This window comes from Carcharodon carcharias, chromosome 10 (assembly GCF_017639515.1).
Source record: "Carcharodon carcharias isolate sCarCar2 chromosome 10, sCarCar2.pri, whole genome shotgun sequence".
NCBI lineage: Eukaryota > Metazoa > Chordata > Chondrichthyes > Lamniformes > Lamnidae > Carcharodon > Carcharodon carcharias.
In genome coordinates, this window is record NC_054476.1 from 23693814 (window position 1) to 23710234 (window position 16421).

The following is a 16421-nucleotide window of genomic DNA, read 5'->3' on the forward strand; positions in this document are numbered from 1 at the left end:
CAGTTGATGAACAAATCTTTCATCTCATTGTATATAACTGAGTGCATGGTTAAATTAATACAAAAGTTAGAATATGTATTAAATTAAATATTCAGGTTATGCTTAAGTTTATTGTTTAGACTTTGGAAAAGAATTATTGAAACATGCTATGTCTCTCATTTATTAAGAAGGGGGGAATGTAGCATATTAATGTTTTGAAAAGTGCAATGTATATATTTTGTTCACCTAAAGCTACCATACTACCATACAGAATTGTACCAACAAAGGGAGTCTGCCAGCAGAAGCAGGAGTTTGATGAGGCTGTTTTAATAAAAAGCGCTCATGCGCTTTTAACTCTGGCCTGTCCCTGGCTGTTTCTAGTCCCAGAAACCTCACAGTCATGGCCACCAATGGTGGAGCGATTAAAATCAGGGATGCTCAAGAGACAGAAATCAGGAGGGGGTGATGCTATGGAAGGATCACATGATATCAGGAAGCATTTCTTCTCATAAAGAGAGAATTAAACACTCTGTCCCTGAAAAGCTGAGGCAATGCCAATTGAAAATTTCACTGAGATTGTTAGGTTTTTGTTAGGTAAGGTTAATAAGGGGAGTGGGTAAATGGAGTTATAATACACATGAGCCATGATCGAATTGAATCGTAGCACCAGTTCAAAACGCTGAACAACCTACTCCTGTTCCTATTAACAAAATATAAAGAAACACTAGCATTTATATAGCACCTTGCATGACCGCAGGATGACCTGCATATATATCATAGGTTATATATGAGGAAACTCATCATCCAATGTGTATACAGCAAACTCCCACAATCAGGAATATGAAATTGATCAAATTATCTGTTTTTGTGATGTGCATTTCGAGATAAATGTTGGCCAGGAAATTAGGGAGAATACCTCTGGACAAAACAATGGGAGTTAAATTTACAGCAGACCAGTGTGAAAAGCCACATACAGGAAGGATGAAGCACAAACGGGATGTATTTTTAAGTGTGTAACATAGAGGGGAAATAAGTCATAACTTTAGAAGACTGACATATCTCCCAAACCTAAAGTCCTCCCTCTACTTTGCCAGGTGTGAGGCTCAACGTAACCTCACGGCCGCTACAGGTAATGTCAACGCTTAGTCGCTAGAGGCAATGTGACCGCCTGGCCGGTAGGGGTAACGTTACTCCTCCCGGTAGGGGCAATGTGACCGCCTGGCCGGTAGGGGCAACGTTACTCCTCCCGGTAGGGGCAATGTGACCGCCTGGCCGGTAGGGGCAACGTTACTCCTGCCGGTAGGGGCAATATGACCGCCTGGCCGGTAGGGGTAACGTTACTCCTGCCGGTAGGGGCAATGTGACCGCCTGGCCGGTAGGGGCAACGTTACTCCTGCCGGTAGGGGCAATGTGACCGCCTGGCCGGTAGGGGCAACGTTACTCCTGCCGGTAGGGGCAATGTGACCGCCTGGCCGGTAGGGGCAACGTTAGTCCTCCCGGTAGGGGCAATATGACCGCCTGGCCGGTAGGGGCAATGTGACCGCCTAGCCGGTAGGGGCAATATTACTCCTGGCCGGTAGGGGCAATGTTACTCCCGGCCGGTAGGGGCAATGTGACCGCCTGGCCGGTAGGGGCAATGTGACCGCCTGGCCGGTAGGGGCAATATTACTCCTAGCCGATAGGGGCAATGTTACTCCCGGCCGGTAGGTGGGGCGCTCGCTGGAGCCGGAGCTACCGGAAGTGAATGCGAGTGAGCGGGAAGTGGAGCCGGCGGCCATTTATCACAGATTCGGGAATTGGGGTCTCGGGGCCCGGCTGAGGATTGGGTTCCCCCCCCCACCCTGGGGAGTTGTTATCTGGAGGGTCCCTCCCTTGGGGAGTTGTTATCTGGAGGGTTTCTCCCTCCCTGTACAGGGGAGTCATGGCGGGTGATTTGGGGATGAGTTTCAATATCCTGCTCAACGACATCTCTCAGAATCTGTCCAAGGAGAACCTGGAGTCCCTGAAGTTCCTGTGTAAGGATGAGATTGGGAAGAGGAAGCTGGAGAACATTGACAGCGGGATCAAGCTATTCCAGCAGCTGGAGGAGCTGAACCTGCTCTCCTCTGAAGATACCAACGTCCTGTCCAAGCTCTTGGAGCAGGTCAGACGGCCCGACCTCCAGAATAAACTTCTTGCTTTCCAGAGGGAGAATGGAGATCTGCAGCAACCTGTGTGTGAAATGGGAGCTGGCTCAGGTAAACGGGGGTTTGAGCTAACTTTTTAAAAGGCGGGCGGGCGGGGGGGGGGGTGGGGGGCGGTAAACATCTCCATAATAAAACATTGCACAACCCTGCTTTATAGACGGGCCAAAGATGGTACAAGGCAGGTCATTAACAGGGCTGATCAAGCGAAGGGCTGCATCTATTGGCCAAGACAAGTGAGTACAATCTTGTCGAGGCTGCGTTTCATGTACTGTGCTGCTGAGGGGCATTCTACATCCAAGAGACCATCAAAATTAGCTGGAAACGCCCTCGTGAGGTGCCTTGGGATGTTTTACTACATTAAAGACTTTTGAAGAACTGACAAAGGCACAATGAGCTGGATGGTCTCCTGTGCTGTAACGTTCAGTGATTCAGTTTAACTGCAAGTGGGTTGGTTTCGGGGAGGACCAGATGGGGTGATTTTGGGATTTAGAGCTCGCATATGTCAGGGTCAATCTTAAGGGTTCAGGTCTCACCCCGAGATTTAAGCACATCTGTGCTGGTGCTTTCATTCCGCACTGTTGGAGATGCCAGCTTGTGGATGAGAAGTTAAGGCTAGATCCTCCCTGTCTTCAATATGGATATAAGAGATCCCACGATACTATCAAAGGAGAGCAGGGGAGTTCTCCCAGCAAACGCTTCAAGATTTATCCTGCAAATGACCACTAAAACACATTATCAGTTTATTATTTCATTGGTATTTATAGGATCCTGCTGTCTGCAAATGGGCTGTTGCAACGAGGACTTCAATATCCATCACCGAGTGGCTCGATGGCACCACTACAGACTGAGTTAGCTGAGGCCAAAAGGGCATAGCTGCTAGACTGGGTGTGCGGCAGTTGGTGACGGAACCAACAAGAGGAATAAACATACTTGACTTCATCTTCACCTGTCTGTCCATGACATTATCGGTAGGAGTGAGCACCGCACAGTCATTGTGGAGTCTTAGTCACATCTATGTGTTGAGGATACCCTCCATCATGTGAAGCACTACATGTTAAGTGGGATAGATTTCGAACAGGTCTAGCAACTCAAGACTAGACATCCATTAGGCGCTGTGGGCCATTAGCAGCAGAATTGTACTCAACCCCAATCTGTAATCCCATAGCCTGGCATATCCCCCACTCTACCATTACCACTAAGCCAAGGGATCAACTCTGGTTCAATGAAGAGTGCAGGAGAGCATGCCAGGAGCAGTACCAGGCAGTACCTAAAAATGAGTTGTCAACCTGGTAAACCTATAACACAGGACTACTTGGATGCCAAACAGCAGAAGCAGCAAATGGTAGACAGAGCTAAGCGATCCCACAACCAACGGATCAGCCCTAAGCTCTGCAGTCCTGCCACATCAGGTGGGCAATTAAATAACCCACTGGAGGAAGAGGCTCCACATATATCCCCATCCTCAATGATGGGGGAACCCGGCACATCAGTGCAAAAGGTAAGGCTGAAGCATTTGAAATAATCTTCAGCCAGAAGTGTCAAGTGGATGATCCATCCCGGCCCCCTCCAGAGGCCCACAGCATCTCAGGTGTCAGTCTTCAACCAATTTCGTTCACTCCACGTGATATCAAGTAATGGCTAAAGGCACTGGATACTGCAAAGGCTATGGGCCCTGACAATATTCCAGCAATAGTATTGAAGATTTGAGCTCCAGAACTTGCCATGCCCCTAGCCAAGCTGTTCTAGTACAGCTACAACATTGGCATCCACCTGGCAATGTGGAAAATTGCCCAGGTGTGGCCTGTACACAAAAAGCAGGACAAATCCAACCTGGCCACTTACCACCCCATTAGTCTACTCTCCATCACCAGTAAAATGATGGAAGGGGTCATCAACAGTGCTATCAGGCAGCACTTGCTTAGCAATAACCTGCTCACTGGCGCTCAGTTTAGGTTCCGCCAGGGCAACTCAACTCCTGACCTCATTACAGCCTTGGTTCAATTTACGTCAAAAGAGTTGAACTCCAGGGGTTAGGGTGATTGCTCTTGACATCAAAGCAGCATTTGACTGAGTGTGGCATCAAGAAGCCCTAGCAAAACTGGAGTCAGTGGGAATCAGGGAGAAAACTCCCTGCTATTGGAGTCATACCCTAGCACAGAGGAAGATGGTTGTGATTGTTTGAGGTCAATCATCTCAGTTCCAGGACATCACTGCATGAGTTTCCTCAGCTTAACCATCTTCAGCTGCTTCATCAATTACTTCCCTTTCATCATAAGGTCAGAAGCAATGGCAAACTATGAAACAATGTACCTTCATCTGAAACAGATGGAAACAGGTTTGTACTCGAAAGAGTTACATCCTGAGAATGAATAATGAAAAGATATAAGGTCAGAAGCAGGGATATTTGCTGATGATTGCACAACGTTCACCATTCACAACTCCTCAGACACTGAAATAGTCCATGTCCAAATGCAGCAAGATCTGGACAATTTCCAGACTTGGGCTGACAAGTGGCAAGTAACATTTGCACCACAAAAGTGCCAGGCAGTGACCATCTCCAACAAGAGAGAATCCAACCATCACCATTTGACATTCAGTGACATCAATGTTGCTGAATCCCCCCACTATCAACATCCTGGGGATTACTATTGATCAGAACTGAACTGGACCTGCCATATAAATGCGGCTACAACAGCAGGTCAGAGGCTAGGAATCCTGCAGTGAGTAACTCACTACCGGATTTCCTAAAGCCTGTCCACCATCTGCAAGGCACAAGTCAGGAGTGTGATGGAATACTCTCCGCTTGCATGGAGAGGTGCAGCTCCAATAACACTCAGGAAGCTTGACACCATCCGGGACAAAGCAGCCTGCTTGATTGGTACCCCATTTACAAATATTCACTCCCTCCGCCACCGACACACAGTACCATCTACAAGATGCGCTGCAGAAACTCACCAAAGCTTCTTCAACATCACCTTCTAAACCCACAATCACTACAATCTAGGACAAGGGCAGCAGACAGAGGAGGAACAGCACCACCTGAAAGTTCCCCTCCAAGCCACTCATCATCCAGACTTGGAAATATATACAGTTCCTTCACTGTCGCTGGGTAAAAATCCTGGAACTCCCTCCATAACAGCCCTGTGGATGTACCTACATCACGGACTGCAGCAGTTCAAGAAGGCAGCTCGCCACCACCTTCTCAAGACCAATTAAGAATGGATAATAAAGGTTGGCCTAGCCAGTGAATTGACAAAATTCCCTATGTTCTCGGAGTGTTTTATTGCCTATAAAGCCCTTTGTGTTGTCCTGAGGTGATGAAAGTTGCAACTTCTTTCTTTCTTAAGTTACGGAATGAGAAACCCAAAGCTGAAGACAAGATTGCGTGTCACGGGAAGGTATAAGTGATCCAGGTCTTGTCAATTTTGAGAAGCATTGATAATGTTCATGTAAGTAAAATGCATAACTTGATGCAGAATTATGGAATGTCGGTATTTAATTAATGTCAGCTTGTTTGTCTCCTCAGGATAGTGGCTCGAACTACCAGCAGAGGTGATAACTGCAGTGATATTTTTAACACTTTCAAAATTAAAAGGCTTGGATAGAAATCCGACATGGCATAATGTTGAACATTATAGGATAAGATCTAGATAAAGACAATTGTTCCATGCTACTTGGATAAGAAATAAAATGCCATCCACGGATGGCATTCACCCATCCAGTGCTGATGTTGGGATGGGAGTTTGGTTCGTCCCTGAGACGCGGTAGGAATTGGGCCAGTCTCTGTAGGTTAGATCAGCAAGATGAAGTCAATCTGTGGGACAAATGATTGAAATGAGCTCACGGTGTACAGAGATGAACATGAATGAGAAAATAAAGCAGCTGGTTCATTAAAACTCTCCAGTATTGGCATTGTGTGACTTCTATTTATCATTGCCCTCATTAATCCTCACCAGTCACATAATCTGCCAGGAGAGGTTTAAAAAGGGGGAAGGGGGTGGAATTACTGGTGTATTTACACCATTACTGTAGACTTGTTGCTTTGCATTGATGCTGCAGTTTCTTTGCAGTGCAAATCCAGATTAGCCCCACCCATCATACCTTGTGCTCACTGACCTACATTTGCTCCTGGTCTGGCAACACCTTAAAATTCTCATCCTTGTTTTCAAATCACTCCAGTGCCTTGCCTTTCCCTATCTCTGAAACCTCCTCCAGCCCTACAAGAATGTTAGCTCAAGTACAGAAAGATTGAGCAGATTAGAGCATTTTTCTTTAGAAAAGACATTTCAAGGAGACCTGGTGGAGAAGTCTCAGAACTATAAATGGGTTGGACAGGATTATTTTGGAGAGAATGTTTCCATTTGTGGGAGAATCCAAAACTCAGGGGCTGTAACTACAACTTAGTTACTAATAAATCCAACAGGTAAATAAGGAGATGTCTTTATTCAGAGAGTGATAAGAACATGGAACACACTACCACAGGATTTGGTTGAGGCATGTAGCTTAGATGCTTTCAAAAGGGAACTGGATGAGTATCTGCCTCCTTTGGAGCACATGTCACCTCTTAATCATAAGGTCCTGGGTAAGTCCCACTCCAGAGCTTAAGCACAAAAATCAAGGCTGACATTCCAGTGCAGTACTGAGGGTGTGCTGTCTTCCGGATGAGATGTTAAACCGAGGCCCCGTTGCCTGCTAAGGCACATGTAAAAGATGATATGGTGCTATTTCAAAGAAGTCCTGGGGGAGTTACCCAGGTGTCCTGCCTAATATTCTTCCATCAGTCAACACCACAGAATAAAGATTATCTGGCCATTATCACGTTGCTGTTTGTGGAAGATAACTGTGCAAATTGGCTGCCGAGTTTCCTATATTATAGCAGTGACTACACTTCAAAAAGTACTGGCTGTAAAGCGCTTTTGAGACATCTGGTGGCTGTGAAAAGCACTACATAAATGCAAGACTTTTTCTTTATGTGGCTCGTTGTCAAATTTTGTTCATTGATATCCTGTGAAACAACTTTGGGCATTTTACTAATAACTGCACGTTGTTGTTATGAACAGGGTAAGAATCTTGAGAAGAGGGATTCTCCTGCATTTTGTTGTGACATTAGTTTGGGCCTTGGCTGTTGATTTCCACTGCTTTGCACCAATGCTAATCTTGTAGATGAATAAGAAGCTGACAGCTGGTGCTGAGTTTGAATTCACAACTTCTCGTTCAAAACTGAGCTTCGTTTTAACTATTCATTTTTTTTTCTAGAGCGTCTGAACATTGCGTTTGAAGTCATTTGTAATGAGGTTGGAAAAGATTGGCGGATGCTTGCAAGGAAACTCGGGCACAAAGAAGCACTGCTTCAGCAGATTGAATATAAACATCCACGCAACATGAGGGAACAGGTCCTGCAAGCTCTGATAGAATGGCAGAAAACAAAAGGAAAAGAAGCTACTGTGGAAGCACTGATAACAACCCTAAGGGGCTGCAAACTTAACATGGTAGCAGATTCTGTGGAAGAGGAGGTATACAAGAATGGTTGACTTTTAAGCTGAGAACACAGACTATTATCATATTGTATGTCACAAAAATCCAAAGTAAATATTTCAGTCCCTTTTGAAATGTAAATTTGCTGCCTCTCCCATCTGGTGACCTTTTCCTAATTCTGTAATCGCTGTCAAGCTTTTGTCAGCCATCACCTTCAGAGTTTAGTCTTTGTAGAAAATGACTGAATGTTTCTGGTTGCTAGTGGCATTCAGAATTCGAAGGCTTGCTGCATGTTCATCTGAAAAAGGGTGCATTCACTCTATAGCCTTGTTGCAGTGGTTTAGAGTTCACACCAGTGTTAACCTCATGGATTGTAAATTGGGTGTGAGGACCCAAACTGCCTCTGGCGCAAAGCAGAGTGACTGCTTCCTCCAGGTCAGGCTTTTATTTGCATGTTCAGGCTGCACTGTAACTGTAAGACTGGTGAAAAGCAAAATCATGTCACCACAGGGTCATAGTGTGAATGCACCCTCGATAAGGTTTAAAACTACACTTGGAATAATGTTTCTCAGACTGTTTTGGAATATTGTGGGCAAAAAGAACACAAACTTTGGGATTGTCTTAGAACCCTTCTCAATTTATTTTGTTCAAACCAAATTATTAATCGCATTTTTAAGTAAATTGTAGAAGACTTTATTTCCTTGATAAATCACCAACTATAAAGCACTGAACTATTTGTTTTTATCCCTGCTGAAGAGAGCTTCCATGTGACTAAATGAGGACATCAGTGATATAAAGTGGTAGTACAAACGATTTGTACCTGATTACTAAGGTGATGAATTGAAAAGATTGAATCATGAGCCCTTTCTGGTTTTAGCAGTTGCTGACTACAAAGATCTCTTAAATCAGGTATGGCGCAAGTTGCCAGAAATGCGAGGTTGATTCTGTTGTGCCTGCACCTTGACTTCTTAAGATGACATCAACAATATTGATTGCTAGCTTCCCTCCTGTCTCCGTCTTCCAGAACTGTAAATCAGATATGTGCATACTCAATAGCATATTTTCTATCCATATCTCCTCCTCTGCTAGCCTTCCTTTCCAGTCAGAATAGAGCTGGAGATGCTGGCCTAAGCAAGGCTGTTTCTACTGAAAGTTTTTGCATTCATCAGGTCCCAGAGGAGGGTTTAGTAGGGGAGTGGCGCAGTGACTCCCAACAAATGTGTGTTTTTTGCAAACATACAGGAAGGAACTTGCATTTCTGTAGTATCTTTCATGATTTCAGGGCATCCAAAATTGCTTTTTAGTAATTTAATTACTTTTGAAATATAGTCCCTATTTTTATATAGACAAATGTTTGTAAATGGCAAGCTCCTGCTGAGCACTATGAGATAAGTGACCCAGCTAATCTGTTTTGGAGTGTTAGTCAAGGGATAAATATAGGCTAGGGCATCTGGAGAACTCACCTGTTCTTTTTCAAACAGTGGCATGGGGGTTTTAAATCCACATGAGAGAGAGAGAGACAGAAGAAGATTCTGTTTAACATCTCATCCAAAAGACAGTATTTTAGACAATGTCATTACATAATCAAGATTACATAAGCTGAAAATGCTGGAAATACTCAGCAGGCCAAGGCAGCATCTGTGGAGTGAGAAACAGAGTTAAGATTTCAGATTGATGAACCTTCGTCAGAACTGGTTAATTTTGCTGATGTAATGAGTTTTTAAGCAATTTCAGAGACAAGGAAAAGGGAGGGAAGACTTCAAGTGCGTTTTTGAACCATGGATAAATTACTAACCATATAAACCCAATATAATAAACACAAGCATATTGCATTTACAATAGCTATCAGTCCCTTGAACAAAAGAATTTTAAAAAAAGATACTGAGCTATTATTTTGAGTTGGTCCTTTGTTACAACAGGGATGAGAACACACTGCAGGAACCTTGATCTCTTCCCTGGTTGTCCATAACCACTGTTTTTGAAATGGAAGATGTCTTAACCCTTTGGCATATGGCCAATTTAAGTAACCAGCAGTAAGTTTTTTGTGCGTTTATATAAAGATGATTATATATTCACACGTTCGCCCTGAAAGACTAATGTGATGTCACTCACTCTGACTCTCACTCACACGCACAAACACATCCACAGACACCACCACCTGGGAATTCTCCTCCAAGCCACACTATCCTGACTTGGAAATATATCGCCGTTCCCTCACTGTCACTGGGTCAAAATCCTGGAACTCCCTACCTAACAGCACTCTGGGTGTACCTACACCACATGGGCTGCAGCGGTTCAAAAAGGCAAGTCACCACCACCACCTCGAGGGCAATTAGGGATGGGAAATAAATGTTGGTCTAGCCGGCGACACCCACGTCCCATGAATGAATTTCAAAAAAACACAGGCACAATGAAAATACAGTAAAAGAGGATAATGTACTTTTACCAAGTTTACAAACAAAGGACCGTTCAAATTTCACAGGTTTGACTCGTATTAGGAAGGAAGCATGCAATGTAGGTCCATTGAAAATGTTTTCACTCTTGAGGAGTGGTCGAGGTGGATTCAAATAGCTGGAGTTGTAAATTAGGATTATTGCAGGATTCCCTCAGAGATGAATTGTTAGCGGGCATCAAAGTTAATTACTTGTAGTTTTTTTCTACCAGGAGGTCAAGTTTCTGTATTGGTGGACTTGAAAAGGAAACAGACTGGGAGACTTTAAGATACTGTACTCTCCAGGTTTCTTAAAAGAGACAGATGTTGCTGCCTTTTTCAGCTGCTGCTGTTTCAGCAGTTGGTTTTCTGTGTGGACTGACTTGAGTTCCCTCTGGTCCTGGGGATGTATAAGGTTCATTGTCTGAAGACGGTTTTTGCTCACAAGATCAATACTTGTATTGCCCATCCAGAATGGTTTAAAGCTAGAAGCATTGCCATACAATAGAGAATGGATGGGAATCTGTGCACACCTACTTACAACTGGCTTCTGCAGCCTTCTTTTGCTAAAAATCAAGCTCAGACACAGGAAGTCACAGAATCTATAGATTTTGAGTTTTGGGTAAGTCCGCAAATAATCAAAGGTGTAAATTCCACAGATGGTTTTTGTCTTGGTACATCCATTTAAGGGGAAGGCACTCCACACACACAATATTCAAGTAGGAACTTTCCAGAGACTTGAAATTGCAAAAGTCACCTGACCTTCAGCTATCTTAGCTACCTTTTAATGTCAATTTCTTAAGAGTCAGTTCCAGACAATTCTATATTGAATACAGTCCCTGTTTAAAGTTATGAACATTACATGCCTTTACTGGGCATGACACTTTATGCACGCAGTATTCTTTGCTTGGTATCTTTTCATTTGTGGAGCTAAAGTAATCAAACTGATTTTTCTGCAGTTTCCTACTGATCTGATGTAACTAAATGGGTTGAGTTTATTAAATATTCTAGGAAAACAGTTGCCTGAGCTTTCTGAACTTCAGTAGCCACGTTCAGAAGTAATTGACAGTCATACACACAGGCAAATATCACAGCATGCATTTATTAAAATGTGCATGGGTTGTCTGCAAGCTTTGGAGATGGACACTAAATACTCACATTTGCATCAAGTGACTGATGATAAACTCTGGCTTAGATTTTTCTGATCAGAACAGTGACCATAACTAAGGCTAATGTTTTTACCTCAGGATGTTTCAGAGGGCTTTACAGCCAATGAGGTACTTTTTTAAAATGTAAAAACTAAGAATGAATGTGTTCCCTTGGCATTACAATTGTAAAACCAAAGACGTGCTTCATTTTTGTTGCACGAGATTTGGTCAGTGCTTTGCATGATACAGCAAAGCCTTTTTCAATGTTTAATCAATTCATTTCATAATTGAAACATGTTATGAAGGGAAAGATGCTGACTTGTTATTGAAAGGGTCATGAGTTTGCAACTGCTCCACCCCAGCACCACACAGTTCTGAGTTGGGGGTAGCTGTACGGTTGTTACAGCTGAAACCGGTGTGCAAGATGTGGCTGCTTGCATCACTCCCCAACCACCTCCGTGTTAAATCATTCAAATTTTTTCACAGTATATACGTTAAACCTCTATAGAGCACTGATTCAGGCAGGGTTTTTTTAATTATTCGTTCATAGGATGGGGACGTCACTGTCTAGGCCAAAATTTATTGCCTTTGAGAACTGAGTGGCTTGCTAGGCCATTTGAGAGTCTGAGTCACAGAAGGCATAAGTGAACCAGATGGGTTTATCCAACACTGGTTTCATGGTCATCATCAGACTTTTATTTCCAGATTTTTTTAAATTGAATTCAAGTTTCACAATCTGCCATGAATTTGAACCTGGGTGTCAGAGCATTACCCTGGGTCTCTAGATTATTAGTCCAGTGATAATACCACTGTGCCACTGCCTCCCTCTGTGAGTGTTAATTCTGGGCACTGCGCTTTAGGAAAGATGTGAAGGCATAGAAGAGATTTACCAGAATTATTCCAGGGAAGAGGAATTACTGTTTGCGTGGATAGACCAAAAAAGCTGGGGTTGTCCTCCTTATAGCAAAGAAAGGTTAAAAGGAGTTTGATAGAGGAATTTAGATAGAACAAACAGAGAAACTGTTTCCAGTGGCTGAAGGGTCAAGGATCAAAGAGCACAAATCTAAGGTGATTGATTGGTAAAAGAGCCAAAGACAACATGAAAAACCTTTTTACACAATGAATAAGATTTGGAGTGCACCGCCTGATGGATGCAGTTTCAGTAGTAGCCTTCAAAAAAATAAATACTTGGAAAAAGATTGCTCCTCAAATGAACTGGTGCAGACTCGGTATGCCAGATGGTGTTCTTTAGTGCTGCACTATTCTCTGATTCTGTAGGCTTGCCCCACGCTATCTCATGAACATCCTTCAGCCTTATATTTTCCCACCCAAACTCTTCAGCCCTCTAGCCCTGACCTTTTGTGCATTCCCTTTTGCCCCAACATTGATGGCAGTGTTTTCAAGTGCTTTATCTTCGATCTCAGAAATTCATTCTAAAACCTTTGGACCCCTCCTCTCTCCAAGTAGAAACATTCTCTAAATCTATAATTTTGTTAGGTCTTTTGGTCAATCCTCTTGACGTCTCAATGACTGCTTGCCTATTTGCATTTGTGAAGTGCCTGGTGATGTTACCTTCTATTGAAGGCACTATATAAATGCAATATTTTTTTTTGTTGCTTCCACTCTGTCTAACCCAGTGGTTCTCAAATTTTTTTGGTTGACGGGCCCTTTATTAAGTGGATTAGTCATCACAGACCCCCATCTAAATTATAGTACAACAAACATTGCACATTTATATTACTGAATGTAAAGTTCATCACTTGTGTTAAAAAAGCTGGCATGAAATTTTGCCATGGTTGCCTGATGTGATTGATGATGCAAAAACTTTTAGCTTCCCTTCCGCTGAAAGATAAGCCTACAGATTCAGCAACATCCCTGTGTACTTCATTGTACTACATCTTATTATTCTTCCGAGAATGAGATTAGGCTCTAGTAGCTCTAGTTGGGAGTACAGGTAACACATCAGGTGTAATCCTCCATCATTCACAACGCAACTGCCGAGTGTTTCAGAGTTTATTCCCTCCCTCTCTGCTGTTTGCTGGCTAGTCTGTGCTGGACACATCGCCTGGTGTTTGGCATTTCTGCCATCAGGACACCAGTAACTGGGATGGCCAACCGCATATGCATGAGCAGTGTCATCACAGCAATGGGCCCTGTTCATCTTATTTAGCGGATCCTGGAAAGTTTCAATACACCCCAGTGATCTAACCCAAACCTACAACCTACTCCAGCTGAGATCAGTTGATTCAGCGCAGACTAGTTCCCTTCTGGGGCTGACTGCTCAATCACTCACTGTACTAACTAGCCAAACCACCAGAAAGGCAAACACTCCAATCTCTGTGTTCTTTCTCTTTTTTCCCTCTGTTAATAAAGACTTTGTACCCATGACAATGAAGGGATGTTTATTCTAGGGCATGGAACAGTTTTCAACATATTTAACAATATGCAAGACTTGCAAGTGAAGGATGTCAGTGCATGAGATCTGACATTTTTTACTACTTTTGGATACACGTGTTCGAATTGAGCACCTTCCTTAATCAGTGACATTGTCCAGCCCTACACCAGCCATCCTGTAGTCTATTTGAGTGATTTCACTGTTTTATGTCAAATATTGCTGGGTAAATAAATTTGCACTATCCACTGCTGGCACAGGAATGAGGCTCAACAAATTAACTCCTGACAGTATTTATGGTAAGAAAATAGACATATTCATCCTATTAACCTATTAGATTAAATCTCAATTTCCAGTGTGAACCCCAGGCTCTGGAATTTCCTCCCCTCCCTATTTCTCCACCTCCTTTAAGATGCTCTTTAAAGCTACCTTACCTGTCCTAATATCTCCTGAGATGACTCAGTGTCAAATTTTGTTTGATAATCCAGTGAAATGCCTTGGAACGTTTTACTATGTTAAAGGTACAATATAAATACACGTTATTTTCCCCTTTCCAAAAATAAAAATTTCTACTTTTCTGAATTGTTTTGATACATAAAACTTGGGTCCCACGTGTAGGTTTATTGTGGGTTGTTTCTTCCTGTGTGTTATTTTTAAATTGACACTAGTTTTAGCCACAGATTGACTCATCCAATTATGCCATCAATGATTAAATGCCACTACTGTACTCAGAATGTTGGTCCCCCCACCTTTCATTACTCATTGTTAAGGCTAGGCTTTCTCCCAACATTTTTACCTTGGGCTTGCAGCAGAAACTTCCTATTAGCAGACTGAGTGTGCTTGCTATAAGTTAATATTTGCGCCTTTATGCATGCCTTGAGTCAGCCAATGCATCCCTGGCCTTACAATTCCCCCTGTATGCTAGAAGCTTTCACATAGGATGCCTGCTAATTTCTCCGGTCTTCTCCAAAAGGTGGTAAATGCCACAACATCAGGCCATTGCATTCATGGTAAAACAAGTAGATTTACTTACAGGTGAGTTAATTGCACAGAAGGATTAAACATGCAAAGCTATTAATTGTACAAATGTTTAGATAATAATTAAGACAGCATTGGTCCACAAGGAATTAAATCATCTTTCCCAAAATGTATTCCTTCCTGAGGGAGTTCCTCAGGGTAGTGTCTTAAGCCAAGCCACCTTCAGCTTTATCGTCCATCACAAGGTCATAAGTGTAGATGATTGCTGATTATTGCACAGTGTTCAGTTACATTCACAACTGATCAGATAATGAAGCAGTCTGTGCATGCATACAGTAAGACCTGAACAACATTCAGGGTTGGGCTAAATAAATGACAAGTGATGTTCATGCCAGACAAGTGCCAGGTGATGACCTCTCCCAAAAAAAGAAAATCCAACCATTTCCCCTTGACATTCATTGACATTACCATTGCTGAGTTCTGCCATCATCAACATCCTGGAAGTCACCGTTGACCAGTAACTTAACTGGACCAGCCATATACATGCTATGCCTAGAAGAGGAGATCAGAAGTTGGATATTCTACAGTGGGTAATTCACCCTCTGACTCCCCAAAGTCTGTCAAACATCTACATGTGACAATTCAGGAGCGTGATAGAAAGCTCTCCACTTGACTGAGTGAGAGCAGCTCCAACAATACCTAAAAAGCTCAACATCATCCAAGACAAAGTGGCACACTTGATTGGTACTCCATCCATCACCTACACCATCAGCCTACAGTGGGAGCAGTCTATACCACTTACAAGATGCACTGCAGCAACTTGGCTCCTTCGGCAGCACTTTCCAAACCAACAATCAGTACCATCTAGAAGGACAAGGGCAGCAGTCATATGGGAACACCACCTGCAAGTTCCCCTCCAAGCCACTCATCATCCTGACTTGAACAATATCACCGTTCCTTCACTCTTGCTGTGTCAAAATCCTGGAACTCCCTCCCTAACAGCACTCTGAATGTACCTGCACCACATGGACTGCAGCAGTTCAAGAAGGCTGTTCACCACCACCTCCTCAAGGGCAATTAGGGACGAGCAATAAATGCATGCCTTGCCAGTGACAATCGTGTCTTAAAAACAAATGTTTAAAAATTCTATACATGACTAAGACTTTTGGACGAAATGGTTATGGAGTTTCACAGTGCATCAGTTTGATCTGGGTGGTATGAAATTTCTAGCCGCTGCACAGAGCCCTGATGTTTGTTTGAACTAACATTAGTGACATAAGACATCCCCCACTATATATTCCAGACCAAAAGTTACAGAATAAAGAACTGTCAAGGGTGAGGTTATGGTGTAGTGGTATTGTCACTGGACTGCTAATTCAGGGTAACGATCTGGGGATGATCCCACCAGATGGTAAAATTTGAATTCAATTTAAAAATCTGGAATTAAAAATTTGATTGTTGTAAAAACCCATCTGTTTCATTAATGCCCTTTAGGGGAAGGAAACCTGCTATCCTTACCTGGTCCTATATGTGACTCCTGTGGCTGACTCTTAATGGTCTCTGAACAAAGGCAATTAGACCTAGCCAGCAATGCTCATATGCCATGAACGAATATTAAAAAAAGGTCAGGAGAGAGTTGCCCTGGGAGTCCTCAACATCGACTACATCAGGTCAGATATGGGCAAGCAAGCCTCCTGCTGATTACCACATGCCGCACAATTCCACCATCCACCCCCCCTCCCCCATCCCATTAATCATCTATGTTGAACGCCACTTGGAGGAAGCACTGAGGGTGGCAAAGGCAATGGATACTGGTTGCGGGACTTCAATGT

The 16421-nt window shown here is 43.2% G+C and overlaps 1 protein-coding gene across 1 annotated transcript; it reads left to right on the forward strand.

Moving 5' to 3' along the window:
- Positions 1 to 1710: 1710 nt before the first annotated feature.
- Positions 1711 to 8336, forward strand: fadd (Fas (tnfrsf6)-associated via death domain). The gene is made up of 2 exons (XM_041197411.1): positions 1711 to 2216; positions 7422 to 8336. Exons 1-2 carry the CDS (start codon positions 1901 to 1903, stop codon positions 7694 to 7696), a joined length of 591 nt encoding a protein of 196 aa, XP_041053345.1. The 5' UTR covers positions 1711 to 1900; the 3' UTR covers positions 7697 to 8336.
- The last annotated feature ends 8085 nt before the right edge of the window (positions 8337 to 16421 follow it).